Source organism: Lygodium microphyllum, chromosome 11, assembly GCF_053477565.2.
Source record: "Lygodium microphyllum isolate KBCC chromosome 11, Lygodium_microphyllum_v1.1.10, whole genome shotgun sequence".
Taxonomy (NCBI): Eukaryota; Viridiplantae; Streptophyta; class Polypodiopsida; order Schizaeales; family Lygodiaceae; genus Lygodium; species Lygodium microphyllum.
Window position 1 is genome coordinate 31951953 of NC_141145.1, and position 15005 is coordinate 31966957.

A 15005-nucleotide genomic window follows, 5' to 3' on the forward strand; every position below is an offset into this window, starting at 1 on the left:
TACATTGTGTAAGCATGTAGGTATCAAACATTGATCCATTATATAAATGTAATCTTTTACCAAGAAACACCAAAATCTAATTTTCATTATTGGTGAGCTTGATGAGAGTAATATTACTTTTATATTTGATCCAAGAGGACTGCTACACAAATGTTTGCAGACCAGGGGGAAGGACTAAATACGTCACGTGCTTTTGCATGGCTAAGAGATTAGCAGCTATGAGATTATGGTGGATTTTATTTCAACCCGACAAAGACATATTCCAATGTCAAATGGACTTGGTGGCATAACTGCATATGTACATATGCAAGATGATGCATCCTTTATTAAGGTCTAATAATAGAATGAAAAAGGGGGAGACATTATGTATTTCATTAAATTATTAAGGGGTTTAATGTGCTTTTAGGATGCATGCGTAGGGTCGGTAGCAATGTTCATTTTGCCGCCATTTTGAGGGAGACGTGTTATAACTCAACCAATATTGAGAGAGAGAGAGAGAGGTTTCTTTGAGTTATGGTATCGTCACTATTCATCTGCCTATCCTCTAATCCTCTCACTTTGTTGTCATTATTCATCTACAATACTGCCTATGGCTTCTATAGAGGAGGGGGCTTTCGAGGTCGTCAGTCCAGGAGCAGCTGGTGCAGGTAGGCAACCATCGATTAATTTTTGAGATAGCTACTGTTCATCGCCTACATCGCCTCCTTTCCACACCCGACAGGATGGGGTCTGGATCTTCATTCTTGATTGCAGAAATAGTGTCTACTCGTCGCACAAAATCTTGTTCAGAAATCAAACATGATCAGACTGCTTCATAAATTCAACCGCCGCGAAACTGGGCGCTTACTCTTCAGCTCGATTAAGCAGGCCCAAGGGGCCGCTGCGGTCGACGGGCACGAACTCTAGCTGAAGGCGGCACGCCTTCCGGGAGGATCTGGCTGGTCGAAGGCATACCAGCGTGGGGCGGGCAGCAAGGGGCCCCTCTACACCCAGTCACACTTGCCGTCGGCGTAGGGCGCACCTTCCCAGTCGCACTTGCCGTCGGCGCAGGGCGCGAAGGTGCGCACCATATTCTTGGTGCCGTCGTAGAAGCTGCCCGTGTGCGTGAGGGTGCCGTCGGAGGTCCAGGTGCCCGAGCCCCTTGGGCGTGTTTGATCGAGTTGTGCTTTATGCCAGTTTCGCAGCGGTTGAATGTCAGCTACACATCATATAGCAAACCTTACTAAAAAGAACAAGCTAGATCTCCCACAGCATGCAGGTATCCAGCAACACGTCATCCTTTTGACATCAATATATAAGCACCTATTCAAAGATTCAATATTAAAGATTCAGATCAGAAGCGATGTACGACGGGAATCAATATCGTCGAAATATATTTAGTTGGATTAGAAGAGGACGCGGAAGATGGGCCGTGGGAAGGTGGAGCTGCGTCGGATCGAGAATGCGACTATGTGCAACGTCGTGACCTTCAGCAAGCGCGCATAGAGCCGGACTGTTCAAGAAGGCCAAGGAACTGATCGTCATCCGTGTGACACTGAGGTATCTCTCTCTCTCTCTCTCTCTCTCTCTCTCTCCCCTTCACCTGTCCCCCCTCCCTCCCCTCCCTTAATTCATACTAGAATGAATACTTGTAAATAAGTCTTGCGATATGTTTTGATTTGTAGTAGGTTGCTAGGAGTACTTTCATGGTCATGGTCATCATCTACAAGTAAAGCACAACTATACCAAACATACCAATTAAACATAGGAAACAACTATAACCTAGACAGGGGTCAATATCATTTTCACTAAGAATATTGTGTAAATTTCACTTGGATTTATAAACCTAATTGTAGTTTCTAAGCTCTTAAATGTATGAAACTTTTGGTGGGATGCTTTGCAAGGAAATTATTGTCTTTTTGCTGATCAAGCTAGTACAAGCATGGGGTCTCTTTCACACATGCATGTATATTTTCTCTATCTTCATGTGCCTCTTTCTCTATTTATGTATTTCCTATCTATCTACCTAGCTATCTTAAGTACTATGGCACAAGGCACATCTCACTTACAAGTCATTTAGTGTTGGGTGAGGGATCTATCATATCATGAAGCTCCTAATAGCATAAGAGGTATTGTGAACCAATAAAACATGATGTCACTTATATAAAGTTATGCTTGAGATTGCCTTGAGTAACTAGATTTACTCTTTCTAGGGTTGTAAAAAATCCTAGTATCATTGTTAGTCTGGTTCTTTCCACAAGTTCTTTTTCAATAGGGGTCTTTACATTTGGCTTTTGTCGGTTTCCTTCATTGTAGACTTGAGATTTTAGTAGCTTCTTGTATATCCATCTTGTTAGAGACCTAATTTTATGCATCCTTCATCAATCCACTTTGTGTCTTTCTTGATTTTATGTAAATCTTTCATGGGATACTCTTCTTTTGTTCATATGGTGTCTACCCCTGGGTTACTAACTCTTCACATTCCTTACTTATCTATATCGTAAGTCAAGTTTTCCTCATCAAGTTTTCTATTTTGTGGAGTTTCCTAAACAATTCCACTTTTCTTGCATCCTAGTGCTAAGTAAAATTGGCCCCCATATGGATTGATCTTTGTGTTTCTGACCATATCTCTAGTTTTCCTAGTCTAGTCCAATATGAATATGTCATTTCATAATTGTGGATAAAGAAGATTGTAAAACCACAGGCAGAAGGGATAACTGTTGTGACGGACTACTAAGTGCTTATAGTTCTTGAGAATCTTTATTTTTCTTAAGCCTAAATCACATATTCAATGTGCCTTCATATATGAATCAGTTCGTACAATTATGTGCTTTAAGTTCATACACTTATTGAGAAGTATTTATCTTTTCTAAAGTATAAATCAACTTTTCTATATGTTTTAGCATATCAATCTTCCACCTTTGATATGTAACTTTAATATATAGATTGATTATTTTTTATTTATGTCTATGTTTCGGGAAGCCATAATGAATAATTTAAGGAGATGTCAATGCAATTATAAGTGTAGGCATTCAACCCTTGGTTATCAGAATGTTACTAGACAAACTTACTATGCACACAGTCGCAAGGATATGAATGGGATAATACATTCATCAGTTCTGGCTCATCAAGAATGTCAAAATTCTACTAACAATGATGTTCCTATGAGTGAAGATAACCCTCCTATGGATCAACCATCATCTCACTCTTTGCCTAGATGCAGGCGTTTGTGGTGCACATGCAAAACATATTGTGGAGGTGGACGTATGGTTCCTCACTCAACATATGCAAGACACATGAAAATTGAGGAAAGATTTAAGAGTCTCACTACTAATCTTGGTTTACGTGACTCTCAAGGACTACCACAAGATGACATTCTACTAGAGCATAATGACATGGGAGATGAGGTCCATAATGACCCATCACATGAGATTGACAATTTAGACGAAATGGAGGATAATGAGGTGGAACCACAACATGAAGTGTTCGATATGGATGATGTTGAACCTTTTTTATTTGACAAAATCATTCAAAGAATAATTCAATTGCAAGCACTTTGGGATGAGCATCAAGCTTCAATTGAGTTTCAAGATAAAATGCTTAAAATTGTTTTTGGTGATATGGTAAGTTCTAATCCCCCCCAAGCACATATGGACAATATATATATGCCAAGCTTGGCCAAACTACTAGTGCAAATGCCTAACACATGGGATGGAGACTTGAATGGTATAAATATTCCTACTTGTTGGGAGAAACTTGGTATCATGTTCACACGGCTAGGTATGGTTAACTCCCAACGTTACAGGGTATGCCAAGGAAGTGAGAGCTCTATTCATGCACCATTGCTTTATCAGCCAAGCAAGGAGGATAACTACATTAGAGACACAATTGAATGCTTGTGTAACACCAGAAAAGGAGGAAGGAAGAAGTTAAAGCGTGATTGTTCACAATGTTGTGAAAAGTGTTCCAAGTGTTCTCTACCGAGAAAAGATATGCTCTCTTTTGACTATGTCTCCATTAGAGAAAAATTGTGTCTACTAACTAGAAGTAGAACTCTATGCCATGAATTATTGGAAATGTGGAGAAATAAAAACAAATGGTTAATACAGGCGAATACACTTTGTGATTCTACAATAAATGAGTTTTGGGATGGTACAAAATGCAAAAGTGTAAATGATTTTTGGAATCCTGAATCATACTTTGAGCTTCCATTGATATGTAATAACATGCATTGCAAACAAGTCTATATAGCTTGGCCTTCTGCCCAAAGGTCACCATTGCTTGATCATTCATGGGATGATATTGAGAGTGCCTACAAGTTTATCTGCAAATCATGTCAAACTCACATACATGGGTACAAAAGGATTTGTAAGGTACACTTTATTATCATGCTCATTTTTTTAATTAATATAAATGAAATCTGATATAGGTTACTAAAATGTGGTGTGTTTTGTGATAAATAGGGTGATCCACGCAATTTCGCCTTGTTATTACATTGGGATGGATTCCAAGCCTCAAAGACAACCCAGAAGAATTGTGGAGTTGTTGAAATCAAAATTCTCAATGTTGGAAAGAGCTCCTTTATTGGAGTTATACCGGTTTTATTTATTCCATTTAGTTGCAAAAAAGTTATTGGAAGCTCTAGTAAACTCTTTCACATATTCATGCAGCCATTGATAGATGAATTAGAAAGTCTATCTGTTGATGGATTTGAAGTAGACTTCAATTATCCAGTCACACAGATTGTTGAACATGAAAATTCTCTTAGTCGAAGATTCATTGAACGTGCTATGCTAATGATGGTAACTGGAGACCATCCAGCTCAGTGCAAGATTGGATCCTTCAAAGATGGTGGTCAATCGTTTTGTCATAGAGACAAAGCAATAGCCACTTTGGAGGGTGAGCGCTCAGGACGTTACTTGTATGATCAAAATAGATTCCAGTTGAGATATAGACCAATTAAAAGATCAACCAATGAAATGCTTAGTTCTTTGACTATGGCAAAGCAAGCCCTCACCCAAGCAGAAAGAGAAGAGATTTTGAAAGATGCGGGACTTTCTAGTAGATCATGCTTGTGGAGACTATATGAACTCTATGGCTTTGATTTATCCCTGGACCTTGTATATGATTGCATGCATATTTTGGCTCTAAATTTGTTCTCAAAATATATATGTGCTCTAATAAGGACTATGGATAACAGGATGAAAGTAAAAATTGATGAGACAACACATCGTGTCAGTAAAGTGACACCATACTCTATTCATTATGGTCGCTGGCCAAGATATCCTAGTAAGTATTGTGAGAGCTACAAGGCTGAGGAAAATCAAAAGTGGATTCAATGGTGTTTGCCTTATGTACTATGTGAGATTGAAGGTATTCCGAAGGTTTTCTATGACCTAGGATTGATTCTGATAGACATTGCTCATGCTTTTTACAACTACACTCGTGACCATGGTTGGTCTAGAGAAAATATAGACACTTTGAGAGAATTGCTTGGTTCATGGAGAGTAAGCTCTGAGGAGCTCTTAAGATCAAACTCGGCTCCTTTGGAACATGTTGCAGGTATAAATATTTTTTATTTTCTTAGTTTCTTTATTTATATAGCAATTATATTTCACTTTAATCGTGTATACTTTCTTGTCTTACTAAATGTAGGTTTTGGAGAATTCTTGGATGACATTATTCGACATGGTAGTCATGATGCTTTCTGGTGTTATATTTATGAGCATATGGTCTCAGTATATGTCAATATCAAGATAAATAACAAAGATAATGAGATTTTTTATGCAAACTACCAAAGACGAAGATTCTTTACATGGATATTTATGCATATTACAAAAGACCAACATGACAGACTTATGTCGTATCAAAGGATGACAAGAGAACTCCACAAAGCTTTACTACCACCTGATGGATACTTAGTGGATTCTAATAGGTACGATGAATGTCCAGAATGGCATGCATCAGGTCTCATGCATGTATCATGTGTGGAGAAAGCAAAAGAAATATGGAGTTTTTTAGAAAAGGCTAATGATTGTGCATGCAAAAGAGTAGCTCTAACAAAGGGAATAACCATAGGAGCAAAGAAGTTAAGACGCAGGGATGCAACTAATGAAGAAAAGAGATATGTTCATCATAGCTTCAACATAGAGGTAGAAACAATGACAGAATATAAAAAGGTTTTTCTAAAGGGAGAAGTTTATAAAGTGGGAGATAAAGTGGTGGTAAGATGCGATGAAGACTCTAGAGTGGACATAGATGTTGGCCATTGGAAAGCATGCATATCATCATTTTTTTCGTTTGAATGCAATGGTGAAGTGAAACTGTTTTTTGGAGCTTATTACTACAGACAATGTATTATGGTTGAAAGTGGCCATGAAAGTCTAGTTGTGGATACCACTACAGGTATGAGTTTCTTGCAAAATGGTTTTGTTCCATTTTCATGGGATTGTATTAGACCAATACAATCATTGTTACACAAATTTATTCCACTTCAACATGGAAACAATATCATCGCATATGAGACAAAAGATTTGAGACCAAGGTCATATTTGATTAAGATAGGTTGCATCGGTTGCATTCCTCCTTGGCTAGAGGAAAATGATGTTGTCTATATGAAGTTTCATCTAGATGCTTTATGTGAGCCAAATGACCTCAAATGTGCCGTTATAAGAGCAGTACACTATGGCATGAAGCAAGTAAAAGTGGGTTGGCTAACTAATGTACACTTGCAAGAAAATATTTGGAAAGTGAGAATAGAGGATCAAGATTGGAAGGATTGGTAGCTATGTGTATCCACGAAAAAGCAATGGCAAGTACTCAAAATAAAAGTAATTGCAATTGACAATAAAAGAAAGATTGTACCTACCATGTGGCATTCGCATGAGCATGAGGCAACAATGTTATGACGGTATGTTTATTGAAGTCTTTTGTTTTGTATTGCTTAATGTAATTTACATTTTCAAACATTATGACGGTATGTTTATTGAAGTCTTTTGTTTTGTATTGCTTAATGAAATTTACATTTTCAAACATGCATTGCAAACACTTTCTTATTGTTACCGTGCCTATGTAGGTTTGCCATGTCGACTTCTAATCTAGAGATGATGGCTCTTTTGAAAAAAATGATGAGTGAGGATCCCAAACTACTTGGGCTTGTGGATTCAGTTTGTGGAAGAAGTGAAAGGTAACTAACTCTAATAACTAAATTTATACCTAATTTTATTACTAATTCATGTGTTCTAATCCAAGTGCTAAGAAATTAAGTGATTTAGTTTGATATAGCACTTCTTTTTAAAAAATACAAGTCTCTTATGTTTCTAAACTTTGGTTTATTATGTGTACATAAAGGTAACAAAATCACAAATGATGGTACAAGAGATAATGAAACAATGAAAGCTAAGGAGGTCATTGGCCCTAATGTCTCTTCAAATCACGATACAGGTATATGTCTTTATTTCTACTAAACATTGAAAATTAAAATTTGTACATATATTACAGCTTGCTTTATTATGTGATTCATTTTGAGATTAACTAGCTTTAATTAGTCTCTTTGCCTAATTTAAAATGTTCATAGTTATTCATATTTTTAAACTTTGGGTAATTGTGTGTATATATTAATAAACATAGATAAAAGAACAACAAAAGGTGGGAAAAGAGCTAATGTAAGAAAGGGAGATCAGGAGGTTACTTGCGATAATGTTTCTTCAAGTCAAGATGCAGGTACCAACTTTAAGGATCAAAAACTTGTACAAATTTGGTGACCCAAATTGATACAAAATATCTAATTACTTTCTTTTGTGTTATTGAAAATTTTCATAACCTTTTATTATCGTGAGCTTTGGTTAACTCTATGTATATATAGGTAAACAAGTTACTAAAGATGACACAAGAGACAATGCAAGAAAGGAAGACATTGAGATTGCTTCCCTTAACACTTATTCAAGCCAAGAATCAGGTATTACGAGCTTTCTTATGTTGATAATGAGCCATTTTTTGAAATGGTTATACTAACTAATGATATTTGATCACTTGAGTATCAATAGGAGTGATACGCATACCATCATATGATGATATCTATCGGCCACCCATGTTGAAATTTAGAGAAGAGGGTAGACTTTATGGAAAAAAGCTCTTGGCTGAATACTTTAAAAGTCAACACACTGTCATGCTCGAAAATTATCATCGAGTACATAGGTGGTTTGAATCCTTAAACCCAGATGATCTACGTTATAAAAATGTGGATAAAGAGTATATCATGAAAATCATATCAGAGAATCACCATGAGATTTTACCATTGAAGTTTATTGGATGTGAGTACATATGGAGAGAGAATGACATATATGAGTGGTGGAAGGGTACAAAGCAAGATGAAAGAAAGTATTTGAAGAAAAAAGATATTTTAAAGAAGGTAAGTTGATTGTGAAATTTTTTATTGGCTTTCCTAATATTTGAGGTGTAGATTCTTAGTTATTGAACCATTAATCTTATGACATATAGAGAGAATTATCAGCATCTCTTGGAGTGGATGATGTAGATAAGCTTCAAAATGTATCAAATGACATAACATCATCAATGGTAAGATGATATGATTTATAAGTTTGATATCATAAGTGTAGGATTGGTTGTTTTTCTCCTATACTCATTTAGGGGTGTCTATTGATGGCAGAGTGAACCATATGTTGCTACTATTGATTCTAATCAACTTGATGTATACATTCCTAGCATGGATGATATTGCAAATGAACAAGGTTTGAAAAAGGTATCTTATAATCTTACATGTTTATCATTTTTGTACTTGATTCCATATATTTTGGAGACATTTGATATATACACATGATCTTATTTTGTTGATGTAGCATCTTGAAGAAAGTAGCTCCTTTGAAGGACAACAATACAAGCAAACTGATTTATCATTGCAAGTAATGCTTTTAAGCTCATATCTAATAACTTTCTTTGAGAATGTCTCTTATATAGATACTTATACATTAACTTTCATTTCCCATAGATGAATATGTTCGTGGAGGAAGAAAAGAGCTTTGAAGAATTTCAATGTTATACATCCGATGAGGTTCTTTGCTTTATATTAAATTTAAGATTGACCATATGATTCATGTTCTTAACAATATCTTATCCTTTATATGCTTAAAATGTAGGATGTTGAAAATGAAGATGAGACACTTGATATGGAAAATTGTGCCAGTTTTTCAAAGTTATTGTCACATAGTTTAGACAAAATAATGTACTCAACTAAACGTCAAGAAACTCTGGAACAAAGTATCCATAGTTCAAGCAATGATAAGGTATGTAACTTTTTTTCTATATAAATTTTTTAAATGTGATTACTAATTTTAGTTTTGAATGTAGGCTAATCCAGATGATGACATTAATGAAACATCTCGAAAAAGTAAAAGAAAGAGGAAGGTATTTGATATATGTTTGTGAGAGAACAATAGCGTCATAGTTTAGTGAATAACTAAAGATATGATTTATTACATAACTATTTATTTTACGTGTTGACTAGCCAAGTGAGAAGATGAAGGATCCTTTGTAACAAAGAAGCATGAAACGAGGTACCAATATCAACGAAAAAGAACCAAAGGTGCTAGATGTAAATGTTTATATTTTTGTTTATGTCATGCATGAAAAGCATAATCTAATTTTTTTATTTTATTTGAATTAGGAATTTAAAGATCTCCTAAACCAAGGCATTGAGATTAACATTTCAAATGATGATTAAAGGGTAGATTTATAGTTTATATATATATATATATATAAATAATAGTCATGTAGTTAAATTTATGGCTTTTCATATTATAATTTGTGTCATTTAATTATCTATACATAGTATAATAAGTTACTTATTCTCTTTTTGTTATTCAATGCAGGTTAATATGACACAAAAGAGAACATGGAAACCATACTTTTGAAGTATCTTGGTGTGCCTACAATTCATGATATGTACTTTTCTTTAAAGAGTACATACATGAATCTCAAAAAGATTGAAGCTAGCTTTAGAGTCTTGATTAAGGATACAAAGAAGCCAACAAGTGATGATATGATTAAGGAGATTATTTATTGGCTACTAGGAAATGGCAAAGTTGTATTAAACAAAAATAGCAATGTGCTTAGTCTAGATAATGTGGAAGTTTTAGCATAACTTCTACTTTGAGTTAAGAATTTATTGCTTTTCAACATATTGGATATTTGAGGGATTACTCAAACATTTTTTACTTTGCAACATATTGGAGATTTAAGGGATAAAACAATCAAGACACACATGTTGCTTAATTAGTTTTTTGTTCTATGCTCCTTTAAAAGTAATTTCATTTTTCTTTTGGTTGCTAGAAGTAGATGTTGATGTCTTAATTTTTTAAATCTATTTTGATCATTAGATGTATGTTATTGATCCTTACTTAGAAATGATGACATTCTCTATATAATTTTCTAGTTAAAAATTTGTTGTGTAATTTCTTGTTTGATATTAGCATGTCTAAGAGTAAGGGCAAAGTAGATAAAGTGATAAGGAAAAAAGAGAATTCACATGGAATTCCCTAGTTGAAAGTACATATAAGTAGGGAATGTAAAAAATAGGAAAAATGAGAGATTTCCTAGTGAAAGTACCTAGGGAATCACCTCTAGAATTTTTTTCCTATATATCGAGTGTTTCCTATATAGGAATTATTCCCTACATAGAAAATTTTGTATTTTTCTATGTAGGAAATATTTCCTACATAGGAAAGGTCTTACGTCATTCCCTACTTATTATCACTAGGAAATGTCCCATTTTCCCTAGTTTTTACTTTCCCCACTTATATGTATTTTCAACTAGGGAATTCCATGGGGAATTCTCCTTTTTTCCTATATGGGGATCGATTGAAAGTTCCTTGTGAAAGGCTATACCAACTTTACTATTAGCTATTAGTTCTTTGAAGATGGGAGTCATATTAGCTAGTTGATATCCCCTTTTCTCATAATCAAGTATTTGTAAGTTCTACAACCATTCCAACTCTATATGAGTCTAACTACATGTGCATCTATAAGCAAAAATGAGAAGAATTGGGATCCACTAAGATTTGATCTATTTTTAGATCATTGATTTTTTATTTCATCTTCATTTTCATCATTTCTAAGTCCTTCACCCTTTGATTTGCTTTCCTTCCCTATGTTTACACCTTGTTCTTATAGTATGGAGATAGAGGTTGCTATGGTATTGAAACATGACTTGATGGAGGTTTTGTTCATTACTAATTGGGGTTGTTGAGTAACTCATCGCAAGTGGGGAGACTCAAAAACACGGCCACCCACTACAAGGGTATACACATATATCGACGCTAAGTAGCGACGTTTTTTTTCAGCGTTGTCGTATTGCTGCGCATTCGAGGTGTGAAATTCACCCAAAAGTTGTGTGTGGGAGTTGATATTTTGTACATACTTAGTTGTTATGTTTGCATCTTTATTCTGCGTGGTAATATAGTAAAGAGGGGTCTTTTACTATCTTTTCTTTCAGCTGGGGTTGCACCTGATAGGTCCTCCTTTAATAATGGTGGGCATGAAGGGATGCTTTCAGCCTATGTTGAGCAGGGCTAAGGAGAGAAGGCTTTACAACTTTATGGGCACATGTAGGTTGAAGGTGTTAACCCATTGGAGTAGACAATTGTCATTGCACTCCAAGCATGTGCAATCCAAGAAGAGAAGGACCGAATAACTCAAATAAAGTTTTTGGAAATTGGACAAGCGTTACATGTTGATGCCCTTCAGAAAGGATTCACATCAGACATTTATGTTTATAGTACCTTGGTGTCTATGTATAGCAAATGTGGGAGCATTGTAGAAGCAGAGAATGTGTTTGATGGGTTTTCTGAGCACACTATTGTGTTATGAAATGCTTTGTTTTCTGCCTATCTAGAGGTCAGTCAAGAAGATAAAGTTTTGTAAGTGTACTTCAAAATGAAAGCTGAAGATGTGATTTGAATGATATCACAATTTTATCTGCAGTAGCAGCTTACAGTATCACTGGAAGTGTAGAGATGTGCAGATAGCTTCATTTTTATATTGCTTTGCCAGTTATGATCTGCTTCCTGAGTTTGGAATGGCACTTATATGCACATATGGTGACTATTCATGTATGGTTGATGCTCAAGCCCTCTTCAATGGAATGGTCGAATGGGAGAAGGCCGCTTTTCTGGTTTAAAAAGAAAGAGGCTGCTTTTCTGAGCAGAATATATAGCGCTGGGGAAGAGGACAAAGGGGGCGTGAGAAAGAAAAAGCAAGAAGGGAGAAATAAAAAGCAAGAAGGACTATTTTTGAAAAGAGGAGTTTTGGGGGGGAAAAGCAGAATTCGGAATGAAAGCAGAACGGGGGAGTTCCATGTTTTTTTTTATGTTCCCAGGAAAAAATGGTACTGGGGGAATTCTGAGAAGAGAAGAGGAAGCAATTAGTTGCTTCGTCGCTAGTAAAAGGCCAATGATGTGATGTTTCTGTGATCGCTCTCTTTGGCGGATCCATGAGTCTTGTCTTGGTTCCTCTCTCCGTGATTCCTTTTCGAGTGTTGGACACAACGACGATCGAAGCAAGAATTGGAAGCCTTCGCTTGGGAGTCTCCCAGAGGTGGCGGCCTGGATGTGCAGGATTCAGAGCAAGACAATGATGATGAGGACATGTTCAAAGGGTGGTTCTACATCGGTACCTGCATGCTGACAGGGGTCGAAATGCGCTCTCCTGTGGAAGAAAGCAAGGGTATTGCCACCATCATCAAGGCTCCCAGGATCAATGACACCGACAACGTCTTCTGCTCCTATGCCTGCTTCTATCCCTGTTATTTGTTCTCCTCCTCAGCCAGTTTCTTGGCCTATGCCAGTGCCTATTGTTTCTACTCCTCCTATTCCTCCTGCTCCAAGACCGATGCCGGCTCCTTCTGCTCCAAAACCATCCACTCCGTCGGTGCCTACCTCTCTTGATGACATAATCAAAGGCATAACGGATTTGACACTGGAGTTAATTAAAGCGGAGTTGGTGGGAAAATTGAAAGAGAAGTTTGCTTCGACTGCTCCTACTATTTCTTCTAGTGCTCCTATTGCACCTAGGAGTGCTCCTAGTGCACCTAGGAGAGATCGAAGATGTATTTGGTGCGATAGTACGGACCATCAGCATTGCAGGGATTGTGAATCTTTTCAGGATGCAAGGAGGAAGAATTTGGTATTTTGGGGACAAGATGGTAAGATTTGGTTGACTGAAATAGGAGCTCCGCTTGCTACCAACTTTGGGAAAGGCGGAATGAAGAAGTTAGTGGATGACATGGCTGCGCATACTTCTTATGTGGCAGCTAGAGGAGATGCTTCTACATATGGAATCCTGATTGAGAAGGGATCAGAGAATCAATCAGCATTATGGACTTATGCTATGGAGACGGCAAACAAGGGAAAAATTCAGCAAACTGTTTTAACTAGTGCAGGCTCTAGCATCAGATCTGAGACAGGTTGGGATTCGCATGTTGTTGACAGGTACTCTATTTATGCCTACTTGGCTAAGTCTCAGGGAGCAGATGTACTTGTTGAAGAGAAGCGTAAGAGGGATGAAGAAAATCCAAGTGCAGCTAAAAAGACTAGAGGGGGTGAGTTTGTTACTCCACCTACTACAAGACCGTCTTTGAGACCGGGGCTAGAACGACAGATGGAAGATGCTCAAAAGAGAGAAAAGAGGTAAGAGCCTAGAGAGAGAAAGCAGCCAGGGTTTAGATTGATGTCTGATATTGAGACATCTACAGACATGAAGAAAATCTTTAATGATAAGATACTTGGCAGTGAGGTGACTTTTACTATTTCTGAGGTTTTGGGCATCTCGAAAAGAGAGTTTCAAGAGGTTCTGAAGAGGAAAAGACATGCATTGCCTACTATTGATACACAGGGAGTTTTGATTGGGGAATTGGATGAGGATGAGGATGAGGTTATGGTTGAGAATGCTTCTGTTTTTCCACAGATAGAGAAGAGAGTTCAGCCTATGCATTATGCTGAAACTGATGAGCCTGTCTTGATACCGCGTAGTCACTTTTAGCGGAGTCATTAGGCTAGGGCAACTACAGAAACGATGGTAAAAATTGGAGAGAAACAGGTGCCTTATGTTGCTTTGGTGGATCATGGTTCAGAGATTAATCTCATAGTTCGTGGAGTTTATGAAAGTAACAGATGGCCTATGGATGTAGAGCATGGGTGGCGTATGAGAGCCGCCAACAACACTGCAGGTGATTTGTATGCTACCTGTCCCAGTGTCAGGGTTTATGTTGGAGATGTAGAGGAGGATTTCCATTTCTTTGTGCAAGATTCATGCTCTTATCCCATAATTCTTGGACAACCATTCATCACAGAGATGCGTATGGAAACAAAGGTAATGGATGATGGATCTGCTTATGCACGGATTCGCAGTAAAGATGGCATGAGAGCAGTTCAGTTTATGATTGTGTGTGTGAACCATGTTAGAAATAGGGATACTCTCAGAGATGCACCTTTGTTGTGAGGGATTCTGGTTTTCATTAGGTACTGCCGTTTCGCAAGACGACGGTGGTACAGAACAGAGGAGATTGGAGTTCTCGCCTCCTGGCAGCAGTGTTTTCTCCTCCGATTTTGTTGGGATTTCAGCAAACAGTTCAATGAATTATCAGAAGACTTCTAAGTTGCCTAGAGTTGCCAAGCAGTACATATACAAGAAGGAGAAAATTTTGAAAAATGCAGGAATTTTAGAGGATGATGAGCATATAGATGGGATGTATAACAGTATGATTTGTGCAGATACGATGATAGAGATGGAAAATATGCTGAAAACTGATATGCAGAGTTTTCACAATAATGTATTAGTACAATCCCTGGACATGTTTCATGAAATTGCAGATTTTGTGTCACAGATAGAGTCAGAGGGTGAGGTGATTTAGCAAAAAGTACTGAGTGCTGAAGAAATTCAGCAAACAGAGTTTCTAGCTGATTATGATTAGCTTACAGAGACACAGAGGGCTGAAACTTTTCAGCCAACAGAGT

At 37.0% G+C, this 15005-nt stretch overlaps 1 protein-coding gene across 5 annotated transcripts in view; it reads left to right on the forward strand.

Moving 5' to 3' along the window:
• The first annotated feature begins 508 nt into the window (after nucleotides 1-508).
• The window catches only part of LOC148028676 (uncharacterized), a 182956-nt gene continuing 168459 nt past the window's right edge, over nucleotides 509-15005 (forward strand). Inside the window, exons 1-14 of one of the 5 annotated variants that reach the window (XM_087688590.1) lie at nucleotides 509-1539; nucleotides 7055-7165; nucleotides 7330-7422; nucleotides 7609-7701; nucleotides 7844-7936; nucleotides 8025-8389; nucleotides 8479-8556; nucleotides 8648-8740; nucleotides 8838-8900; nucleotides 8987-9049; nucleotides 9135-9281; nucleotides 9346-9402; nucleotides 9503-9580; nucleotides 9867-10249. In XM_087688590.1, the coding sequence (XP_087544716.1) occupies nucleotides 7371-7422; nucleotides 7609-7701; nucleotides 7844-7936; nucleotides 8025-8389; nucleotides 8479-8556; nucleotides 8648-8740; nucleotides 8838-8900; nucleotides 8987-9049; nucleotides 9135-9281; nucleotides 9346-9402; nucleotides 9503-9532 (1134 nt within the window). In that variant the 5' untranslated portion in view covers nucleotides 509-1539; nucleotides 7055-7165; nucleotides 7330-7370 and the 3' untranslated portion in view covers nucleotides 9533-9580; nucleotides 9867-10249. Of the gene's footprint in view, nucleotides 1540-7054; nucleotides 7166-7329; nucleotides 7423-7608; nucleotides 7702-7843; nucleotides 7937-8024; nucleotides 8390-8478; nucleotides 8557-8647; nucleotides 8741-8837; nucleotides 8901-8986; nucleotides 9050-9134; nucleotides 9403-9502; nucleotides 9581-9866; nucleotides 10250-15005 lie in introns of those variants that run through there. The other 4 variants (XM_087688591.1, XM_087688592.1, XR_015692459.1 and 1 more) reach the window with 4 other exon arrangements.